Source organism: Lutjanus erythropterus, chromosome 19 (assembly GCF_056507025.1).
Source record: "Lutjanus erythropterus isolate fLutEry1 chromosome 19, fLutEry1.hap2, whole genome shotgun sequence".
Classification (NCBI taxonomy): Eukaryota; Metazoa; Chordata; class Actinopteri; order Lutjaniformes; family Lutjanidae; genus Lutjanus; species Lutjanus erythropterus.
In genome coordinates this window covers 17,067,398-17,089,420 of record NC_139335.1, presented here as the reverse complement: position 1 = coordinate 17,089,420, position 22,023 = coordinate 17,067,398, and the positions used below count along the sequence as shown (strand labels likewise).

General features: G+C 39.6%; 1 protein-coding gene across 1 annotated transcript; it reads left to right on the top strand.

Moving 5' to 3' along the window:
* Nucleotides 1-1,364: 1,364 nt before the first annotated feature.
* On the top strand, nt 1,365-19,240 carry LOC146309582 (heparan sulfate glucosamine 3-O-sulfotransferase 6-like). The gene is made up of 2 exons (XM_084743860.1): nt 1,365-2,162; nt 18,310-19,240. Exons 1-2 carry the CDS (start codon nt 1,666-1,668, stop codon nt 18,926-18,928), a joined length of 1,116 nt encoding a protein of 371 aa, XP_084599986.1. The 5' UTR covers nt 1,365-1,665; the 3' UTR covers nt 18,929-19,240.
* Nucleotides 19,241-22,023: the final 2,783 nt, after the last annotated feature.

Sequence of the window (22,023 nt, the reverse complement as noted above, 5' to 3'; positions counted from 1 at the left end):
TCTATACCTGCACCAGCTTTACAGAGTCGAGGGAATATCCCGGTGCTGATCCTTCCTGTACAGCCCCAAAGGTGACACACTCAACCTTCACCTACTGTATTTACGGGGCAGAGCGGTCACAGGGGCCCCTCCTCGCTTCAGGCCCATTGTTTTGGAGGTTTGTGTCAGGAGACATGTCACCATGTTGGCTGTGCGTTGCTGCAGTGTTGAGTCTCAGGGTGCAGCGAGAGTACAAGAGGTTTTGGATAGACATCCTCGGGGCTTCTCTTATTCACAGCGCTGACTGAGACATCTATCAAATGGGTTCAAAGGGGCAAGGAGGATTTTCCTCTGTGGGGTCAGCTTACATTTGTAAAACACTGAGGTGCCTGTAGCTCATATAAGTGCTCAAGATTTATTTGTTCAAGGCACAAAGTTCCACAAAAACATTACACAGAAATAAATATTGTTAAAAAACACTGGTAAAAATAACTTAACTAATTACTGACTAATTAATGAACTTACAATGAACTTCTTTGGTCATTAACTTATTCATTGCAATTAATTGAACTTACAATCAACTCATTCTAAAGAAACATGATCAGCATATAATCAGACTTCCCAGCATGCATTGTATGAGAGTTAAAACTCTCCTGAGACCCTTCTTTTTATTTTTTGAAGAAAACAGGTATATATGATGAAAACTGTCTCAAATGCACAATAAAATAAGTCATGATTTCTTGTTTTCACAATGACAAAAACACTGCAAAATATGATGAAGGCTAGTCTTTAATTATTTATTTCTCAGTTAATACATTCCATTAAATGTTATAAATGTTTGTCAGTGTGACTGCACTGTAAACATGAAAAGTTGACTAAACTCAAAATTTCAAGGCAACTCTTATGTTTTGAAAAAGTTTCACCAACTAATAATATTTATTTGAGATAATTTACTGTCTGTAGATAAACTTGAATGTTTGAGTTTTAGTAACCCCCAGAAAATCTGTATATCAAACATTGCTGAGTAAATTTGTTGAAGTGAAAGTTAATAATGGTTAATAATTTAATATTTGCAAATTCAACTACATAATTCACAAGCGATCAAATAATGATAAAATGTGTTGAAATACAGACCACGTTTCTCCAAGTGTAGTAGTTATGCATCAAGTGGTTTCTCATAGATGAAGTATGTTAATAATGCATATACCCTAATTTGTATTAAATGAAAAATATTTTTGTCCTATAGAAAAAAAAAACATGGGCTTCAACTCGAGCCTCTGTATGTAGACATGTTTATCTATAGCTTGAGGAGGGAGGGGTGGAGACTTGTAAAAAAGGGCGTTGGAATAGCGGAGGAGAAACCTTGAATGAGACCTCAGAGCGCACAGACACAGCAGGCTGACAGTCTCATCTGACTGCAAACAAACGAGTCATGTTAAATGACAAAACTTTCTCGAATTACAAGGAAAGATTTTAGTGTTTTTCTGGAAAATATAAGAGACAAAAGATTATGAGGATCATTTCTGACAAACCCACTGTGCCAATCCACCAGGAGCTCTCCATGTGATGCCTCACTTCTGCGCAACAGGTTCTGCGAGATAACACAGTACCAACTCTGATCAATGTAGGAAGAAGAAGCATGCTGTCCCCGTCTTGGCCCTTTGGCACCGAGCAGGAGATCAACTCATGGGATGTAGTGGATGCAGAGTCAGGTTCAACTTTGGCAAAGCGCTGTCCAAAGTCTCGGTGTTTTTTACCATGGTCCTGATCTTCACTTACTTCTTCTACTGCCTCAGCGGACTCTGCGATTCGGCTCCGAGAGCTTTATACAGCCAACAAGCTTTAGATTATGACATTTTGGACGATAATCGGCGCTTTTTGGACGACCTGCGACCATCGCCGCGACTGTTCCGCGACTCGAACCGCACAGAGCAGGTGGACGCGCCGGGACAGCCGCCCCAGCACGGGACGGACAGCGCTAAGGAGAGCGCCCCGGGCAGCGGCATCCCCGTGTCCAACACTTTCGGGACCAAAAGGTTCCCACAGGCGATTATAATCGGCGTGAAGAAAGGAGGAACCCGCGCCCTGCTGGAGTTCCTGCGCATCCATCCGGATGTGAGAGCGGTCGGAGCGGAGCCGCACTTCTTCGACAGGTTTTATGATAAAGGACCGGAGTGGTACAGGTAAGGAAGACACTAACACACATGCGCGCGCCTTTTAGCTCAGTTTTGACAGCAAAATAAAAGCTGGAGGGCAGACTTGACTTTTGGACTTTTTTACACCTCTCACGAAAAGACCTATATGACTTAGTTAAAGTAAAATTAGGCTACAGATAACATACGGACAAAATCAAATATCAAAACGTGTGACAAAACAGCATTACAATGGAATATTTTACTGCTGCCACGGTGTCCTGCAAATCTTGGTCTCCAAATGTTTGTTTGTTAGGTACAAACTGCAACAAATGTCACTTTATCATGGCTTTAATAGTTTTTTCAGTGAAAATGAAAACTGTGATGCAAAAATTACTGTTCCTACTAATTGTGAACCACATCACAATGTCTGTCAAAGTAATTGCAGTATGATTGTTTTTCCATATTGTGCACCCCTACCACTATCATTATATCCACATTACTAATGATTATTGATCAGTATTGGGTGGTTTAATACAGAAATTAATCATATTCCATAAGATCATCATAGTTTGCTCTATTTGAAAGTTTATGATGTTATTTTATTGAGCGTGTGTATATCGAGGTATATATCGTATATCGTGAAATAGCCTAAAAATATCAAGATATTATTTAGGCCATATCGCTCAGCTCTATCAGACAGTGCAGGATGATGTAGTGCAGGCTGAAGGGTCAGATGAGCAGCAGTGGTGTCCCTGCTGACACGCAGTCACCTGTGCAGAAGTGCTGATGTCTCTTTGTCAATAGACTTGACAGCCATACACTGGGTGGCTGATATATTCACATCACCATAAACCAATATTCTCCCTGCATGCAGCACTGTAGATCAAAAGGCTAGTGGGGTCTCTGAGGAGCACTTCATCATCTTGACAGTCATCCAAACACCATTTATACACTTCAACATGACATTAACATTCCCACCTTGTTCTGAGTGGGAGTTAAGCAGACAGCACAGTGATTACTCTAATATGTTTTATACATATATTGACTGGCACAATTAATTCATATCAGGTCTTGGCTGCACATCACAACTATGTTTTTTATGGGCGCATATATATATGGAGGCACATAAAATGTTCATCGGCTACTGTCGCAGTGGCAGCATCTGATTTGGGGGTGACCAGGCTGACCAGAGCTATCATTTGGGTGTAGTTTAAGGCCCTAAAGAAGAAGGATTTAGGACTGGATGAATCTGAACACTGATCATCTCCAGATGTTCCACCAGCTCCTGGAGAAAGTCCCAGTTTGTGGCTCAAACTTCTCACAGGATTCAGAATACAGTTTCAGGCCTTTGAGCATTAAAAGTGCTGTATACAGCATTTACTTCCTGCAGAGGTGGCAGCACACCACCAGCATCTCAGGCCAAAACAAATGTATGCTTCATTTAATCAATAAAGTTGGGGAAAAGTACCCTCTGAAAACACACTACTCATAAAACTCTGATCAAACTGTCAAACTAGGCGGTGACTACATTCCTTATTTCTCGCCTAAAATTTTTTCATAAACATATTTTAGTGTAACATTTAGCCATAATGCAAGAAATATTGTTACCAAACGACCACCGTTTTGGGTCAGGTTTCCAAGTAAGACTCCCAAAATTCAGATCAGACTGTGAAACAACACAAATCAAATATAATCAAGATTATGTCACTACATTGCTTACTTAGCACTTAAAATGTTTTCAGAAATGCGTTTTAGTGTTCTGCTTAGTTGCAATACGAGATATAATGTGAACAGGTGGCCGGCATTTTGGCTCTGGTTTCCAATGGAGACTCACTAAACTCAGATCCAACTGTCAAACTATGCAGCGCTGATCAAATGTGAATCAAAATTATGACAATCCATTGCTTACGTGTTGCTTAAATTGTTTCTAGAGACAAATTTTAGATTAACATTTAGCTATAATTCTAGCAATAGTGTACCCAAGTGGCCCCCATTTTGGTTCTGGTTTCCAATGGAGACTCCCAAAGCTCAGATCAGACTGAAACAATGTAGTGCTGATCAAATATGAATCAAGATTATGATACTACATTGCTTATTTCTTGCTTAAAATGTTGTCAGAAACGTATTTTAGTGTACTGTTTAGCTGTAATACAAGTTACGTTGTCAGCAGGAAGCCACTATTTTGACTCAGGTTTCCAGTGGAGTCTCATGAAACTCATGTCAAACTAGGCAGTGTTGATCAAATATGAATCAAGATTCATACTACATCACCTATTTTATCACTTTAAATGTCTTCAGAAATGTAGGATTAGTTGTAATATGGGAAAATTACTCATCAGCATGTCATTATGTTGAAAATGGACATGAGGAAGACAGTGCGTCTTGCATGCATGTATCTACTTTATCTTTACATAGCAAATAGTAGTTTGCTGACATCTAGTGAAGCTGAATGTTGCACGTTGCACCTTTAAAAGTGTTTGGCAGGATGAGAAGCACTGATAAACAAATGCTTTGGTGTAATTTAATCTTCTCTTGACTTTTTTTAACCCCCCTTAGCTGTGTTTTAACTGAGAACATAAGGACACATGGAAACACTTTCACCACTAGATAATTTTAGCATGCTGCTAGGCTTCCTCTCTATTTTTCCCATAAACACACACATGCACCACATACACATACAGGTTAGCACGCTGCTCCCTTATCCACAGCTCTTCTTTTACCCTTCTCATCTCTGCTCTCTATCCCGTAACATATTTATCCTTCTTCCCACATCCATCTGTCCTCTTTTATTCAACTGTCTATTTTATTCAACCTTCCCTCTCGTCTAGCTTCACTTCTCCGTCCTCTTGCTTTAGTGTGGATGATGTCTTCATGTGGAAATACCTGTGGCAGACCTGGTGTTTCCATGCCATGTTTTATGTGTGTTTCTGTGTGTTTTAATTAGCCTGACTGGTGTTGTAAAGCTGTTATGCTTTAATGCTGTTGGTTTGTTAGTGCTATAACACCAACACAGTCTGTGAAAGTTAGATCAGTCGTAGTAGCAGCTGCAGCTAATTTTCAACATTATTTTCTTAGTTAAATTATGAATCTTATAATTTAAGATCATGGTAATGTGTTTAATTTGCTTGTTTAGCTCAACTAACAGCCTAAAAAATAAACATACTCAGTTCATAAGCAACTAATTAGTTAATTATCAAATTAATTTATGTTTATTTTCTGTATACTAATCAGGTAATTGATCTAATCATAATATGTAGACAAGCAAAACAGAAGAGGAATGGCTCCATGTGCTATATAAAATGATACCAAACTTTTCTACAGCAATAATCAACTTAAAGAAGCAATATGTAACAACTGTACATCAAAAAATGAGTCCTGTGGTCCAAATGGCGAACTGGAGCCACAAACTATATATTAAATAGGTTGAAATTGTATTTAATATACAGTTCATGGTTGAAGTGAGTTGTTTACCCCCGCCCCCTCCTCCCCGAACTTGAGGACAGACATTTACTCATTTAGTGAACATTTGGCATAAATTTGAACTCCAATTAACATGAAACAGGCAAACAAAAACAGATGTTCATTAGCATGTTTCCTTAATCTCTGGTGACATATCCTGGTCATTTTATCATTTAGTACAGCAAATAAATTGCATATTTCTGCTTTGTGATGTATTCAAATTGCTTGCTTAGCTTGGCAAACAGCATAAAACCTCCAAATATTCCTTTTTTTCTAATATATATGACAAAGAAAAGCAACTAATCTTAGCTTTAAGAAAGTTGGAACCACTAAATGCTTTGTGTATTTTTACTTACTTTTTTTTTTTTAAGATTCATCGATTTATCAAAAATAATTAATTGCCTCTTGATTGATCAATCTATTACTGTATTCAGGTTCTAATCATAATATTTACAAAAGAAAAACAGAAGGAGAAAGACCATATGTGCAATATAAAATAATGCTAAAATTTCCTGTATCTATAATCAGCTTAAAGGTTATGATGAAAAAATGTCTCAGCATTTGTGATTTAACAAATGACTGCAGTCCTAATGGGTGTGATCTACTGTTTTTTACTTAGGACAGAAGTAAACTTAGATGAAACTCGAGGTGGAGAAGAATTAGAAGGATGAACAACAACAATAGAAACAGCAGCAACGTGATCCAGGGTGAAATCACTGAAAGATGATTCCCCTGATGTCACTGAATCTCAGAAATTGGGAAAAATCTGTTTGCTGTCATCTGCAGTGACCCACAGAGAAGCTGCTGGAAGTCACAGAGAGCAGTGGGCGGTGTGTGTGTGTGTGTGTGTGTGTGTGTGTGTGTGTGTGTGTGTGTGTGTGTGTGTGTGTGTCAGTGACAGCAAGAAGTCATTCATGTGGAACAAGCAAGTCTTCCTCACCTGACTGTCAGTGAACAGTGAACTCACTGTCACATATGGAAGTGTGCACACACACACACACACTCACACACACACACAGGCTTTCTAACCTGATGAGGCTGCTGTGTATGACGGGGTCTGAAAAGCAACCATGACATTTCATCTTGTTGAAATTCACCGCCTCTTCTGCAGCCCTTGGGTCAACAGGATCATATTTCTGTGATGCACATGGATATGAATAATTTCAGCAGCTCATTAATTTAATCTTAGTATAGCACCAATTAACCCACATCGTCTTATTGTTTTATTGACTCCCCCCTCCTTTACGACCTTTGCATGCTTGTGTTTCAGCCATAATCAATATAAAAACTTGACTCGGTCTCATGCCAAAGCACCGGTCCACTGTGACGGTGTGACATACGTTGCCTGTGCATGAAAAGTACACACACCCTCATTCTCTGGTTAGCAATAATAAATATGCAGCAAAGCCCAGTTGGATTTTCAAATAAAAAGCTTGCTGAGAATCATTTCAGATGGTGGCCACAGTTTGGTCAGCTTCATAGGAACCAAAAATGTGTTGGAAATGCAGTCTGACATTGAAACATCTGCAAGATGGCGAGGGTTAAAATAAACACTTCCTTACAACAATCAGCTTGTTTGCCTTACACAGGAACTGAACCTGGTCTGCTGTGGGAAAGTCCTGCATTTTAACTCATCCACCCACCCTGGCCTCCTCCCTACACCAATTTACTCAATTCTTAATATAATATGCTCTATAATATATGCTAAATAATTTTAAGAAGTACATAATACAGAGAGATAATTGAATTAAAAGTTACTAAACCTCATCTCTGATGCAACATTCACAGGAAATAATCTGCTTATAATTCATCCAAATCACTCGTTCTGCACAAACTTCTTGCAGTCATTGTGTTCACTACTTGGGTTATTCATACAGTTTGTCAGTTGTTCTGTATTGCTATTGTAATGCGTTGAATATAATATGAAATATACATAAAATATGTCACTTAGACAGTTTACTCCTGATAGAAAAGGGGTTTCCCTGAAGGAAGAAGGTTGGGAACCGCTGCTATAGTGGCTTGGCAGGTCTGTTGCACACTTTAGTGTGAGACTGGGCTGAAAAACTTGTTCAAATGACTCCAAATCAGAAAATTGTTAATCATATTAAGTAATAAAAAAAACAAAGCCTCTGCCAAAGACACATTTCAGATTAGCATATCTGACAACAGTTGTGATTATCCGCCTGCTGCCCACATGTCTTGGACGGAGAAATAAGCACAAATTGTAAGCGATTTTAGCAGATGGATGAGAGTCGTGTGTCATACATTGAGTCTTTGCTGTCAGATAGTGGCGATCTGCATGCTTCATAGACACAGCATGTTGCTCCAGCAGTATTGTCTTCTGTAAGAAAAGCTTAGACCTCATTCATGTGAGTGTTTTCCATTGCTTCTATCTTGAGTGATCCAGTCAGTCTTCCCTCTCTGTTTCCTCTCCACCCAGTCTGTCTCTCCATCCAAACCCTTCTCTCGTTTGCATGTGTGCATATGAGCCCATTACGGGAATGGAAAAGCCGCAAATATTGCATCCAAAATGAGGCAGAGATTTAATGAATTTCTGTGTTGTTTTATGGCTTTAACGGGACTTCATGGAGTGATGGGTTTCATATGGGACTTGAGAGCCACCACAGAAAACTGAAAAACCTCAGCTTTCCATGGCACAATGGTTCTGATTGTCATGGCTTTGTCACCATGACGTGGGCTGGAACCAGTAACTCATAAGTCTTTTTTCTTTTGAGTTCCTTGATGACGTTAAAATTAGCACATTTTTTGTTGTTGTTGTTATATTAAAAAGAGATGAACGCTGTGTTTGTGCTAATCCATTACACAGCTCTGGATCCAACAGCCAACAGAACATCCTAGAATAGAAATACATAAAAGAAATCTTTCTTCATTTCTATTTGAGGAAAAACACCAGACCACAAGTTCCATCAATATTTTGAAAGCTTGTCAATTGGCTGACCTACAGTCTTGACACCAAAGGCCATGCTTGATCGGATTGCTATTAAAATATAGTAGAAATCCTTTAAGGGCAGCAGTGCAAGGGCAAGGAGAAATTACACTAGTCCTTAAAAAGACATAGATTTTTGTAACTAAGCATATGAAGTGACGACAACAGGTCACAAAAATAATATTAATTTATATAATGGTCTTCAGGATGGCTCATTTTTGACGTGCTTCTTTCAATCTAATATCAGTGTCAGTCTAGATCAATTTCACCAAATCAGAAAGATGATGATCTGCCAAAATAAAGCCACAGAACCTTCTTTATCCTTTTCCCTTTATAAATACAGTTCTGACAAAATCACTACAAAAATGAAAAGTAATATTTAGGATGTTATCAACGGAGTTTCTGGTTTCTGTTGGTGTACAGGGTGATTAAATATTGTGTAGCGCTCTGCCATGCCTGATCGATGTCTCTCACTAGGTTGTATCTTTTAATTTTCTTTTAATTGAATGCAGCAAAGATGGGGGAAATTACATACATAACAAAAGACTGCAGTAAGTCAGTCCCACCAGGGGCAATAACAGTGACATTCACAGTACCTGTGAAAATATCAAGAACATTAAATTCAAAATATTAATGCAACAAAATGTTTTAAGTTTTTGTTGTTGTTGTTGTTTTTTAATGTACAGTATATGCTAGACCTTGTAGGTGAGACTTGCTGCGCTTTGTTTCACCTTTAAAATCATCCTGTTGCTGCATTTAAACATTTCCTAGTAGGTCATATTCAAATACTTACCATGTCAGTGAGGATTTGTGACAGCTGAAATGGTGAAAGTGGACTCTAATACCCATGGGGCAAAGTTTTCCAGAGTGAGGGTGATTTTCCCGACACCTCATTCTGTGTCCAGCCCTGAGGCCATTAGTGATAGAGGCAGAACACGACTGATTGGTGTAGCAGACCAGGAAGTGGTCGCTGTAGTTCTGAGTTGTATTGTGTTTTAATGGTGGTGGGTTTGGGCCGGAGTTGGGTCTAGGTGATGTTATAAGGTTTGAAAAGACCCACACTCACACCCCATATGGTGGAAATTATAATAATTTGAGGTGCATTGTGGTGCATTTAGGGGCGCCTGTAAAATCGCGCAGAGGTTTCAGTTATGTTGGACTGCAGTTAGCAAGTGAGGAAAATACTGTGTGAAGAAATAATGGTTTGTTTCATTTGGCCAAAATGAAATGTTTCAGACACTTGGTAGTCATGCTTATAGCTGTGCTGCTATTTCCAGAAAAGAATAACACAAAGTTGAAAATACACAGGATTATGCTATGGAAATATTTCCAAGTGTTTTATCACACATAGTCAACAATTACATAGTTTGAATGGATCCACATTTTAAAATCTGATTCTCACAACTGTGATAAATGACCAAGAGAGCCAAAATCATAATGTTCTGTTTAGCATCAGGCTAAAATCAGACTTGTTGACTTATTCTTTGACTGATTTCCAGATGTACACAGTCATTTTGCATTTGCATATTTTTCTACTTAAGCCCTAACTCCACCTTACAGGTTGAGAAACAGAGAAGAGGAATTCATACAAAAGAGAAGTACATGGGTCAATGAAGTAGATGGACTGGAATTTAAAAAAAATTAATAAATGAATTGAAATAAAGAGAGTACAGAAGGATCCCTCCTTTTTTCCCTTTATTTCTCTTTCCCGTTTTTTTCTTCTGTAAAAACTATTAATTTAGCAGAATGAATGAAATAAGCTTTGAATTTGATAACTTGCAATGAGCAAATCTGCAATAAAGTAGTGCAACAAAACTATTGTTTTGGTATTAGCATGCAGGACATTTTCAAAGCACATCCATCCATCTATCTAGTGTCACTGAGACTTTCATGTGCCAAATGCTGACATCCTGGTAAGACTCCTAATTATGGCTGGACGCTCAGACGGTTTGCAGTCACTAATTAGCCACTGACCAACAAGAAGTATTTCATTTCTTTATAGAGAAGGCCACACACGCACACACATGTGCATGATTTTACCCCCCACTCACCCACTCTATTACACACACATTCAAAGTCATTGTACTGGTATCCTGCTGTAAACCACCAAAGATAAAAATGTAAAATGCCGTAGTCTCTGTGGAAGTATAGCACTTCGGCTAACCCCCTGTCGAGAAAACCCTCCCTCCCTCCATTATGGCATCATTATTCAGAAGAAAAAAATAATCTGATAGCGAAGTATTTAAAGTCTCTGCCAGTCATGTGGTTTCCCAGAGCGATCAAACAATCCACTTCCTCTCTCTGCCCATGGAGAGAAAGGTGATGGGCGGTGATAAAAGCGCCAACAGTTCACCTCCAGGCTCTCCCATCAAGTGTTTAGTGTGAGTGTGTCGTGTTTTCCTTGAGCTCTGTGTCACTTGCTGTTGTGAAATATAAGTTTATAACTTTGTTGCTCCGTCTCAAAGCTCATCCTCGGGCTACGTTTGGTTTTATGCATGCTGATTGGTGTTTCTTTCCAACTTTGGCACCCGTGACACTTTGAGGCCTTGTTGCATGCTCAGGTTTCTGTTTAGACAAAGAGCACACAGACAGCATGGCGGCATTTGCCCTTAGTAACCCACAGACAATGATGAGTCCTCTTGTGTGTGCAGGGTTTTGGGTAGTATCGCATCGACCGAACCTTCATGCTTTGTCACTGTGCTGTTATACTTACGGTGTTTTCACATTAGTTACAATTGCTTCGTACTGTGCCTGAGTACATTTGCCCTGACTCACCCGCCGGTCAGCTTTCACATTAGTAATGTTGTCTTGTACCTGAGTACACTTCAACCATTATCTACACAGTATTTGTTTATGTTGTTGCTATGGTATTGAAAAGCCAGCCAAAGGCAAGATCCCAATAACAGGCCACCTCCTTGTTTTCGAGACCACCTTTTTCAAGTGGACCCAGACTCAGATCAATGATGCTAGAGTACGGTACGCAGTGTTCCCACTAATCACACTGAACTTTACTTTGGGGTCAAGAACTCAGATCCAAGCCCAGGTCCCTGATGTGGAAGCTTCTATAAAGCAGTAGTTCGACATTTTGGGAAAATTAGATGATACTGTTTTGATTTCTCAGCAGCTGGATAGCTTAGCATAGCATAAAGCCTGGAAACAGGGGGAAACTGCTAGCGTGGCTAAGTCAAAAGTTAACCAACGTTCACTGTAAATGTTATATCTTGTTTGCGTTAACAACGTGTAAAAATCAGTGTTTCAGTTTTGTTGGGAGTTAGGACTTGTCATCACTGTGAGGTTGCCAGTTATTGGAGAGCCACCAATTGTTATTTTTGTTTGCTTTTGTTTGAATCATAAGAGGCTTAATGTTTGCTGATTGGTGTATTTATTATGCTGCTAAAGGACAGAACCAAGTTAACTGTGTCCCTGTTTATAATAAGCTAAGCTAACCATTTTTTGCCTTATATTTAATGGGCAGATATGGGCAGAAAGTAAATAATTCTACTTAACAAAATATCATCATGTATATTCTCAGTGTTAGGGTGTTAATTATGGAGTTCAAATTGCAGTAGTTGGGTGGTAGTTTAATCGCATTGAAGTCCCTGTTGCTTCTGAGAGTCAGTGCAGTTGTACCTCCATGTAACAATATGAGACTCCAGACTCAGATTGTGTGTAGCTTAGAAGTAGTCGAACTGCTTTTTGAGGGTAAGCTATTTTTATGAGAGTATTTAAGATGAGTACAAGTACACACACAAATAACATAGAACATACAGATACAGAGAACAGCTAAGTACAATACAGCACCACAGTTTTAAGTGGTTTCCCCAAAACTGCACATTCTAGCAAAGCAAGCAAGAGCAAGAGTGATATGTTGTTTTCCTGTTGTTTTCTGGTCAGAGGGAAATAGCAACAAACGTTTCATCCAGGCATGGAGGTGTAAATCGAGGTTCCCACACTCATCCCGTCAGCCTGACGGGACGTCCGTGGCCCGCAGGCTGCTTCTGTCACCCTCTGAGCATAGCAGCACTGCTGTGAAATGTTTGCACTCAGTTTGTTGTTTGCTCTCATAATTTTTACGGCCTTGATTTTCCACTGCCTCATTAATTGGGTCTCAACTATGAAAGCATTTGGATGCACAGATGCCTGCCAGAGCAGAAGTCTCCTTCAGCAGGTCAGTGTTCAGCGTAGATGGTCCAGTAAATTAATATAATAATCCATGGAATTTGAGGTCTGTTTTTGTTTTAGACAATGACAGGATAATTGGGTTTTTAGTATCTTTTTGTGTACCATCAGCTCTATTTTCTGTGCAGAATGCCTTTTGTTATGGCACTACAGGGGATGTTGCTGCAGCACTTAAGCAGGAGAAGCCATAATCTTGGGGGCAGGAAGTCTGTTGGCCACATCTTCGTTACCAGGGTTAGTATTTAATCTTCTGATCCAGACTGCCTCGAACATATCAGCGGTGTAATCAGTGCTGTAGCACTTCAGGGAAGAAAAGCGCTACATCCTTTAAGCAGCAGGGAGTTCCAGACTAATGTGGCTAGTCAGCAAGGCTTTCCAATACTGAGCTAAATAGAAAACATCTTCGTGCTCTGAGTTGCTCTCTTTGCACATTTAGATGCAGTAGACTGAAAAGCATTTTATCTTAAAGCCGCTACATGGAGTTTTTAACTGCTTAAGAAACAGACTCAGTTTATTATTGAGGCCTCGATATGACCATCTGCCAGAAGATTACTATTTCTCTGTAGTTGTTCTTAATGTCTGCCACCTGGTTGGATTCTTCCTGAAATCAGATGAAACGAGTCTGTGTTTATTTTTTCACAGGCAAAGTTACAGTGGGTCGTACATGAGCCACTTAACAAGGAGAAAGAGATTTTAATTTAGATCATTTTAATTTCATTTTATTTTTAAGGTTCTATCCAGAAAAATTTGCTTCTGCAACAAGTCTCTTTTGAAGAACCGGTTCATCAAGTTCTTGGTAGAACCAGGCAAAAAACTTTTTGGAAGAGCAAAGGACTGTTGAAATCCTCAAAGAACTCTTTTGACAGTGGTTCTTTGTACCATAATATAAAATGGTTCTACGTAGAACCCCACGAGAGGGTTCTAAATAAAACCCTTGAAATATAAAATGTTTTTCTGTGCAGCACCCTCGATGGGTTCTAGTTAAAAACCTCTGGAATATAAAAGTGTTCTCAGAAGAACTCTCTGTGTCGGTTCTAGATAAAACCCAAAAGTGTTTTCTGCAGAGCCCCATGGATGGGTTCCTGTTAGCACCCTTAGAAGGTGGAAAGGTTCTGGATTGAACTCACACAGAGTGTTCTGGGTAGAAACCATTGTGCCATAGAAGGGTTCTCCTCTAGAACCTCTCATAGGAGGTTCTGAATGGACCCTTTTCCTGATGGTTCTAGTTATAATGCTTTATGTTGGGGTTCTAGGTACAAGTCTAAGGTGTAAGCACCTTACTGCTTATGTAGAAGCTTTAAGTTAAATGAGAGGACTGCATTTGTAAAACATATAAAATACAACAACAGATTTACATGCATGAGAAAATTGACAAGAAATTAATCATCCCTGATCGTTTTACAGTTTCTCCTGACACCACATACAGCAACAGATTTATGACAGAAAGTGGCTGTTATTGATTCTCTGATAATGAGACAGATTGTGATGAGGGAGATAGGGACCAGAGGAGAGAGGAGCGAGGGGGGCGCAAGCCACAATTCATTAACTATTCATAAGTATGGAAAGACAACTTACGGTCAATTACTGAAGCGACACTTATGTCAAGGAGTGAAGGACAAATGCAAGAGCATGGATGAGAGAGGACAGGACAGAGAAGGAGACGAGCGCTCAGTTTCTCATCAGTAAACACTGACACCTCTGTGTGTGTGTGTGTGTGCACAAACACACACACACACACACACACACACACACACACGCAAGGGCACACAGTGAACAATCCGTCATATAGAGACAGACGTATTGATTAGACACAGATAAACAGGGGACAGACAGGCAGCAACAGGCCATTTGCAGCTCTTGTAGTTGGATAATAATCAATTAATGGTCTTTTATTATGGGGATCATTTAATGGGGGTGGACTGAAATGGTTTCAGTTTAAGTACAGAGGGAAACTCGAAACTTACACAAGAGCAACTTCAGAGTCTTTTATTTTCCCCTTCGCACTCATGGTCACGGACTCTTGTGTGAGTTGGGAGGGTTACTTTTAAAACTTATTCCACTACAGATTAATGAGTACATGCCCTGATGTATAATTTTTTTTAACATATTCCATTAGATTATGCCAGTTAAGTAAGGCAGTCTAAATACTTTGCCTAACTTTTGAAGAACTTCAAAATCATCTTACGGAGTCTGTAGTTTCTGAATCACTCTAAATGTAGTTAACACTTAACACTAACATTTCTGGGAACGCTCTCATTCCACACACTCATAGAATATGATAATAGAACGTGAATCGTGTGTTGAATTTGATTGATTTGAATGATTCTTGTGGTGCGAGAGGTGCCGGGATCAAATCCTGGACGAGCCAACATATTGTTACCTTCTGAAATGGTGGTCCAGGAGATGAACGGGTAACAATCATTTAAAGTTACCCAGGAAAAAGAAGGGAGGCAAACTAAGGCAAACAAAGTCATCTTTATTAACAAATTAAAGTCACAAAGTAAACACTGACAACTGGACATTAACTTAAAATACTAAATCAAACAGTATACAACTTAACTGAACATACTCAAAAACACACAAACATCCTCCCTCGGAAAAGGGAGTAAGGTGGCCAGAACCGGCCCACAATGGCGTGTTGCAAATGTAATGCTAGTGTTGGCCGGCCTCAGCAAAATCCCTTTCTGGACGGAGGGTGAGGGTCAGTTTCATCGGCCCTGCTCTGCACACACATTGACACCAGAACCCTGCACGGACCGGGTTTTGCAAACCCACACCCACAAAGCTGAGTACCAGAATCACCAGCAATTATCTTTATACCAAATCCGGACTCGCCTGGAAATGATGTGCCTTGCTTGCGGCTATCAAAATGCCACTGACAACATTATTGATCACGCCAAATTTCTCCCAAATGTCAGCTCCAACTGTGATGTCCCATTTGGCAGGACGTGGGTTCAAAGGATGTTATAGACTTATATAATAAAATCTAGGCAGCTGATTAGACTTGATATTAATAGCAGATTTAAATTTAAAATTTCTGATTTATCCAGGGAAAAAAACTGTTATTGTAATGTACATGTTATACTATTGTTTTCACCTAAAATTAGTTCATTGTTTTCATCCCAAATCCATGAATTAATTTAAATTTTTTTTAATTCTTTGTTTACCCATTACTCTGTGGGTACCCGCAAGTACCTGACCCGATGCAGGGCTCTAGTTGATGCTTTGCCAAACTTAACCTCTCTTGGCTGCAATGTAAAGATCTAAATAATGTTGGCAGGGTGCACACTGGACGCAGTTGCAGTCAGTCTTCCTACGTGGCAATTGTGCATTTTAGTTTTTTCTTTTTGCATTGATTTTTCATTTTAAAAACAAACAATGGGGCTATTGAACTGTTACTTTATGAAGACTATGTTTTTGTTTTTTATTTAATGATCATCAAATCAATTTTTGACCACAGAAAAACCTCACAAAAATAACAGGCAAAATTTAAATACATTTTTCTTGGATGTCCATGAGTGACTTCTGAGTGGCCTCTCGTCGTTGACATTTGGACTCTATGCAGACTTCCAGTCTGAAACAAATAAAGCACACAGGCTCCATTACTTTTCTATTTCTTAGGAAGCCACATGAAAGCTCTCTGTTTCCAGTGACACAGTATAAGATGTGTTGAGTAAATGAACTACAGACAATTCATTTGCTGTTTTAAACATTGCTCATAATCCATGTCATGCAATACAACTTGCCTCTGAAATGCAAGTCCGCCACAGTTTTCCTTCACGCAGTCTGTCCATGTCAAATGTAAACACACAAACAATCGCCGGCTGTATGGAATAGCCACAATGCCTTTTTGCCAGAGAGTGCTGAAATAAAACCAGTCTGTGTAACAGGCCGGACAGATGCCAGATGCTTTGAACTGTGGGAAGATGCTGTCAATTCAAATTGATGACAGAGAAAGTTCTCAGAGTTTATAGGACAGCAGGTGCACACAGTTTGTAAAGTAGAGAAGAAACTTAGAAACAAAGCCAAGTTCAAACACACAATATAAAAACCAACCAACATTGCAAACTATCCCTGTAATATACATCAGATTACTTTGCAAAATGAATCTCTGCAGTAGTAGCACACAGCACGTGCCTTTTTACTGGCATACTCTAAGTAGCATCTCTCCTCATTGCAGCCACATGTTTTACACACTAGCTGAGCTCAGCAGCTTACCATCCTGGTTGCACTTCCTGCACACTTTGTTCTGTTTGGGTCCTTGTAAGAACCCGTAGGGGAGATGAGGGTGGCGAGGGGGGACACTGCTCTTGCAGGAAGAAGGGGGGGTCTGTAGGAAATTGCTGTTAAGTAGTTCTTGAGGCTTTGTGGTTTTGACTCATCAGGCCCATAGTGAGTGGATGGTCCTTTTGTGCAGGTCTTACAGTGAGCTGTCTGGGGCCCTGGTACATAAACACACTCCAGTGTATGAAGCTTTAATCACACAGATTTTAGGATGCTTTAATGTTTGATGTTTATAATGTGTTTGCATTATCTCTTGATGATCTATTTACTGGAATCATTAAATTAGAATTTGTACCCCACATGTGATTGAATTGGCAGACGGGACATTACATCAGACCTGAGGTTTCTGCTTTAAAGTTTAAAGAGTTTAACCAGTTGCACAAATCATACCCTAATTGTGTAATTTTCACTTTTTTAAAGCTGCATTCATTATTGTTTTTATATTGAGAATTAAAAGTAATGTATGTATGAAAGGGGTTGTTCATAGTGCGGTATCACCCAACTCTGCAGTTCGCCTCAGTGTTTTTTCTTTTAGCTAATTGTTTTTATTTTACAGCCCACAGCTTAACCATTTTGGTTCACACTCACCACTCTCATTGGCATTGTTTCCAAATGTAGCATGCAAAGTTAACTAGCTGGTGAACACGGTGGAGCATTTAGCAGTTTAAGAGCCTGATATTTTCTTCAGGAGTTAGTTGGAACCAAAAACAGAGCTAAAAGAGAGCGACTTTGGATTTATGTTCATCAACTGGACACAAACGCAACTCTAAACACACGCTAATTTGACTCTGTGTCTGCTGGATATGTTTGGTGACATTTTGCCAGCCCATTAGCCATATCAACTTTGTGTGACCATGGTAATATAAAGGGGTGCAACAGATCACATAATCACAAGACATCACTTAAAATGCCTGACGTCACAGCCAACAGAATGTCATTCAATGGAGGCAAAAGCTTTTAAATCAGATACTTTTCCTGTTTTCCATGACTCTGTGTCATACAGGATTACGCTTAAGAGTAAATCACAGCATGCATCTGTCTTGTCTTTTCTTAGGCAACTCTGCATTGAGATTTATGGAGTTATTCTTTGAAAAGTAACAGCAGCAGTAAAACTGTATTTCACATTAAGATAGTTAAATTTAGGCCGAACCGAGAGGGTTGATACAGACCACGGAGCAACTACGTTCCTTTGCACCACTAGTAATATGTCAGTATTGTTTACAGCTTGTTCAGCTGCCCAGTGGACAAAAAAATTAAGTCTTCACCATTATGGCTTTGAGAGATGAATCAGAGTTCTGTGTTTGACCAGTTTGTTTTTTCATTTAGGAACCTGATGCCTCGGACGCTGGATGGCCAGATAACCATGGAGAAAACTCCCAGCTACTTTGTCACAAAGGAGGCTCCAAGCCGTGTCTGCACGATGAACTGCCAAACCAAGCTAATTGTGGTGGTCAGAGATCCTGTGACACGGGCTGTATCTGACTACACCCAGACACTGTCCAAGAACCCAGGCCTTCCATCCTTCCAGAGCCTGGCGTTGAAAAACTCCTCCACAGGTCTGATTGACACCACATGGAGCGCTGTGCGCATCGGCCTCTACGCCAAACATCTGGAGAACTGGCTCCAGCATTTCCCCTTGTCTCATTTTCTGTTTGTTAGCGGTGAGCGGCTGGTGTCTGATCCGGCCGGGGAGATGGGACGTGTTCAGGACTTTCTGGGTCTGAAAAGGGTCGTTTCGGACAAACATTTCTACTTCAACCAGACCAAAGGTTTTCCCTGCTTGAAGAAGCCCGAGGGGAGCAGCAGACCTCGCTGCCTTGGAAAGTCTAAGGGCAGACCCCACCCCCAGATCCCCTCTGAGGTCCTGCAGAGACTCAGAGACTTCTACAGGCCCTTCAACCACCGTTTCTACCAGATGAGTGGTCAAGACTTTGGCTGGGACTAACAGAGGAGATCCCTGTCATAGCTCAGATAAAAGCCAGGAGAGATTGTTTAATGCTCCACAGGACTAATGTTCTCAGGGACGGGGTAGAGGAACATGAATACCCCTTTTCCATACACATGTGCTGGTTTGGCTTGACTCAGTTTGACCCAGCACGTCAGCATGGCAAGGATTTGCAGCTCCATTACAGCAGGGCTACTCGCCCGAAGTTGTCTTTTAACTGAAGACAAGGTTAGCCCAAGTTGAGCAGCTGGAAAACAGTATAAACACTTTCATTTCCTGTCCCAATTTTTCACAATAAAAGTCCCTGTTATTTTGTCACTCACTTTTACTTTGAAGCTGCAAAATCAGGAAATTTTGGGTTTTAACTAAACTCCTATACAACCGAAAGCAAACACAGAACAGAAAGTACGGAGAGCGACATAGGAGAAAAACTAAACTTCAAACCACAGAGATTCACTTTGAAGCTACAAAAATACTGAAAGCTAAACACCCAGACTTTTAAAAACATCTTTCTCTCTGGGCCGCTGCACAGATGTGCTGAGTACCACAACGCACACCTATTTGAAAGGGTGGCCATCACAGGTCGGTCATGTTTGGCCCCACTCCAGAGAAGATCCATCATCGGTGTGTTGAAAGTGGTAATGGAAATGCAAATCAGCGTGGTACAGTTTACCTCGGCGTGGCCAAAAGTGCCAATGGAAGAGCCCCAAAATGTCCGCCAACTGAATTCTGCCTCAGTGGAATCAACATGACATGCAGCACATGAACTGTTTTGTTGAGGAGTAGAAGCCGACATGAACACAGTGCTGCCAATATGTAAGCTACCCACACTTAATGGCTTAGTTATTAAACCATTAAACATTTTCATGCTTGTATGTTAATGTTATCGTTATATGGAAGTTAGAAGAGAACTATGTACCAAAGGGAAAGCAAATAATGCCTTTGAATATCATTTTTGACTTTGTTTATGTTTTGTGGAAAAGAATAAGCTGATATTTATAGTTTCTGTTGATTTGAAATACAACAGTTACGGATTTCTTTTATGAAAGAAATGTATTTATTACACGACAAGGCAAGACATAGAAATGACTACGCTTTCACTGACAGGGCATTGGAAAAAATGTCACACTCCTTGATAAACCACTATTTCTTTTTTAAATATTAGCAGTGTTACTTTTACTGCATTTATATTTTCATTACATTTACTGTTTCCAAGTGGTCGGTGAAATGCTACATATCTTAGTTTGATGTTGCAGGATATTTCTCAGTACATTGCAGTTAATACACCAATGATACCTCATCTGTAAATATCAAACATGTAACAACAGAAACCACACATACACACATTCCATTTGTACATATTTTTCCCTTCAAAGCTAACTCACTATTTTAATCGCCTTGGAGAGTACCAACTGTATCCACTGTTACTCACTTACAATAAATGACTGTTTTGATCTGTGATTATTTTGAACCATTTTTGACTCCATGTGTAAAATATATGAAGCACAGTGGTGCGTATAAAACCTTAATTCTGACTTGTGAAAGTAAAGTTTTATCTGACATGACACTCAGAGTAATGTTCTACCTTTTTTTCATTTCATGTGTTACTAGAAATGTCTTTATGCAAACTGAGGATGTTTGAAGAAGAATGATATAGCTCTCAAAAGTAAATCATATCATTTAAAATAAGAGTTTTATTTATACTACTAACAGTGTCTATGCTGAAATATAATGCTGTTTCTTCAATTTCATATTTTCTACTTGGACTATCAACTGGTGAGGATGCTCGAATATATTCCTGAGAAAAATTATTAAGACGTAATGATTACGTCACAGTGTTAGCTGGAGGCAAAACTAAGGAAAAACTGGAGCCAAATTATGAGTATCAGGCAATATAATTGGGCTAAAATGTTTTCCACAAAATCTTGCTGTGTTGCTGGGTACCAGAATTGAAGTAGTAATGGCTCAAAATTGAAGTTTTATCACTTACTGGCTGTCACTACTAGTCAAAAACAACAACAACAAAAAACAACTAATGAATACAGCTATGGTTAAAACAAAAGCTGGTTCGAGCAGCAATTAAATTATCTAACAAAGTGTCAAGAAGGGAAATATTCTCACTTATCCTCTCTATTTGACAGAAAAATACAACAACAACTCACCAAAACAGTCTTCAGGATCAACGCCTGTCATTCTGCAGACTGTTAAAATAGCAAAATAAAATTACAAAAATTCACCCCCAAAACACAACCAGCAGTTAATGAAGCTAGTCATTGATATATTTGTCCAATTGCCCAACCCTGTGGCAGTTGTAGAAAGATGCTCATCCATTGCCTGAACATATATGAGTCGGCCAGTCAGGTGCCACTGGTTAATGTGAACTTTTTCATTTAACACTCCTGGTCCAGGAGAGTAAGTTGCTTTACATAGTCAGAAAAACATGTGTTTTCTTCAGCTATTGTTAAGAAAGAAGCCAACAAAACAGATAACATATTTAGTGAATGGTCAGTTCTTCTATCATAACCCCATTAGTACTGCAACAACCAAAATATCTCTCTCTTTTACATTTATACACTTTAACTCTTGCTCCCTCACTAACTTTATTTTCTCACTCGAAAGAACTCTCACCCCGTTTCTCTCACACTGCTTTTCCCTCTTACCACTTCCACACAGTGAGACCACATGTACAGTTTGAGGCCTGCGTGCGCTGTGGCCTTTAATTATGAAAGATGTCAGCTCGCTCAGAAAGCCCCCTCCTTCCTCTCTGGGCTCAGAATTAGCAGCAGAGCTCTTCTCTTTCATGGTGCACTATCCTGTATGGAAGAAAAAAAAAACATCTGCTATGGTGGAACAGCCAAAAAAGGAACCCACTTAAGATCTGAAACATACACTGCAGATGTTTGTTTTTTAACAATGCATGGAAATATGCCTGACCAGTATTTGCATTCAATGATTAAACCAAAAAAATTTCAATCAAATCAATTAACATTGAGCTTTGTTTGTGGAAACGTCAGTGGTTTGTGAGTAAAGAAAATTAGTGGCTGCTTGCATTAGCATGCTAGTGCGTATTCGTGCAAGCTTGCATGCGCACACAC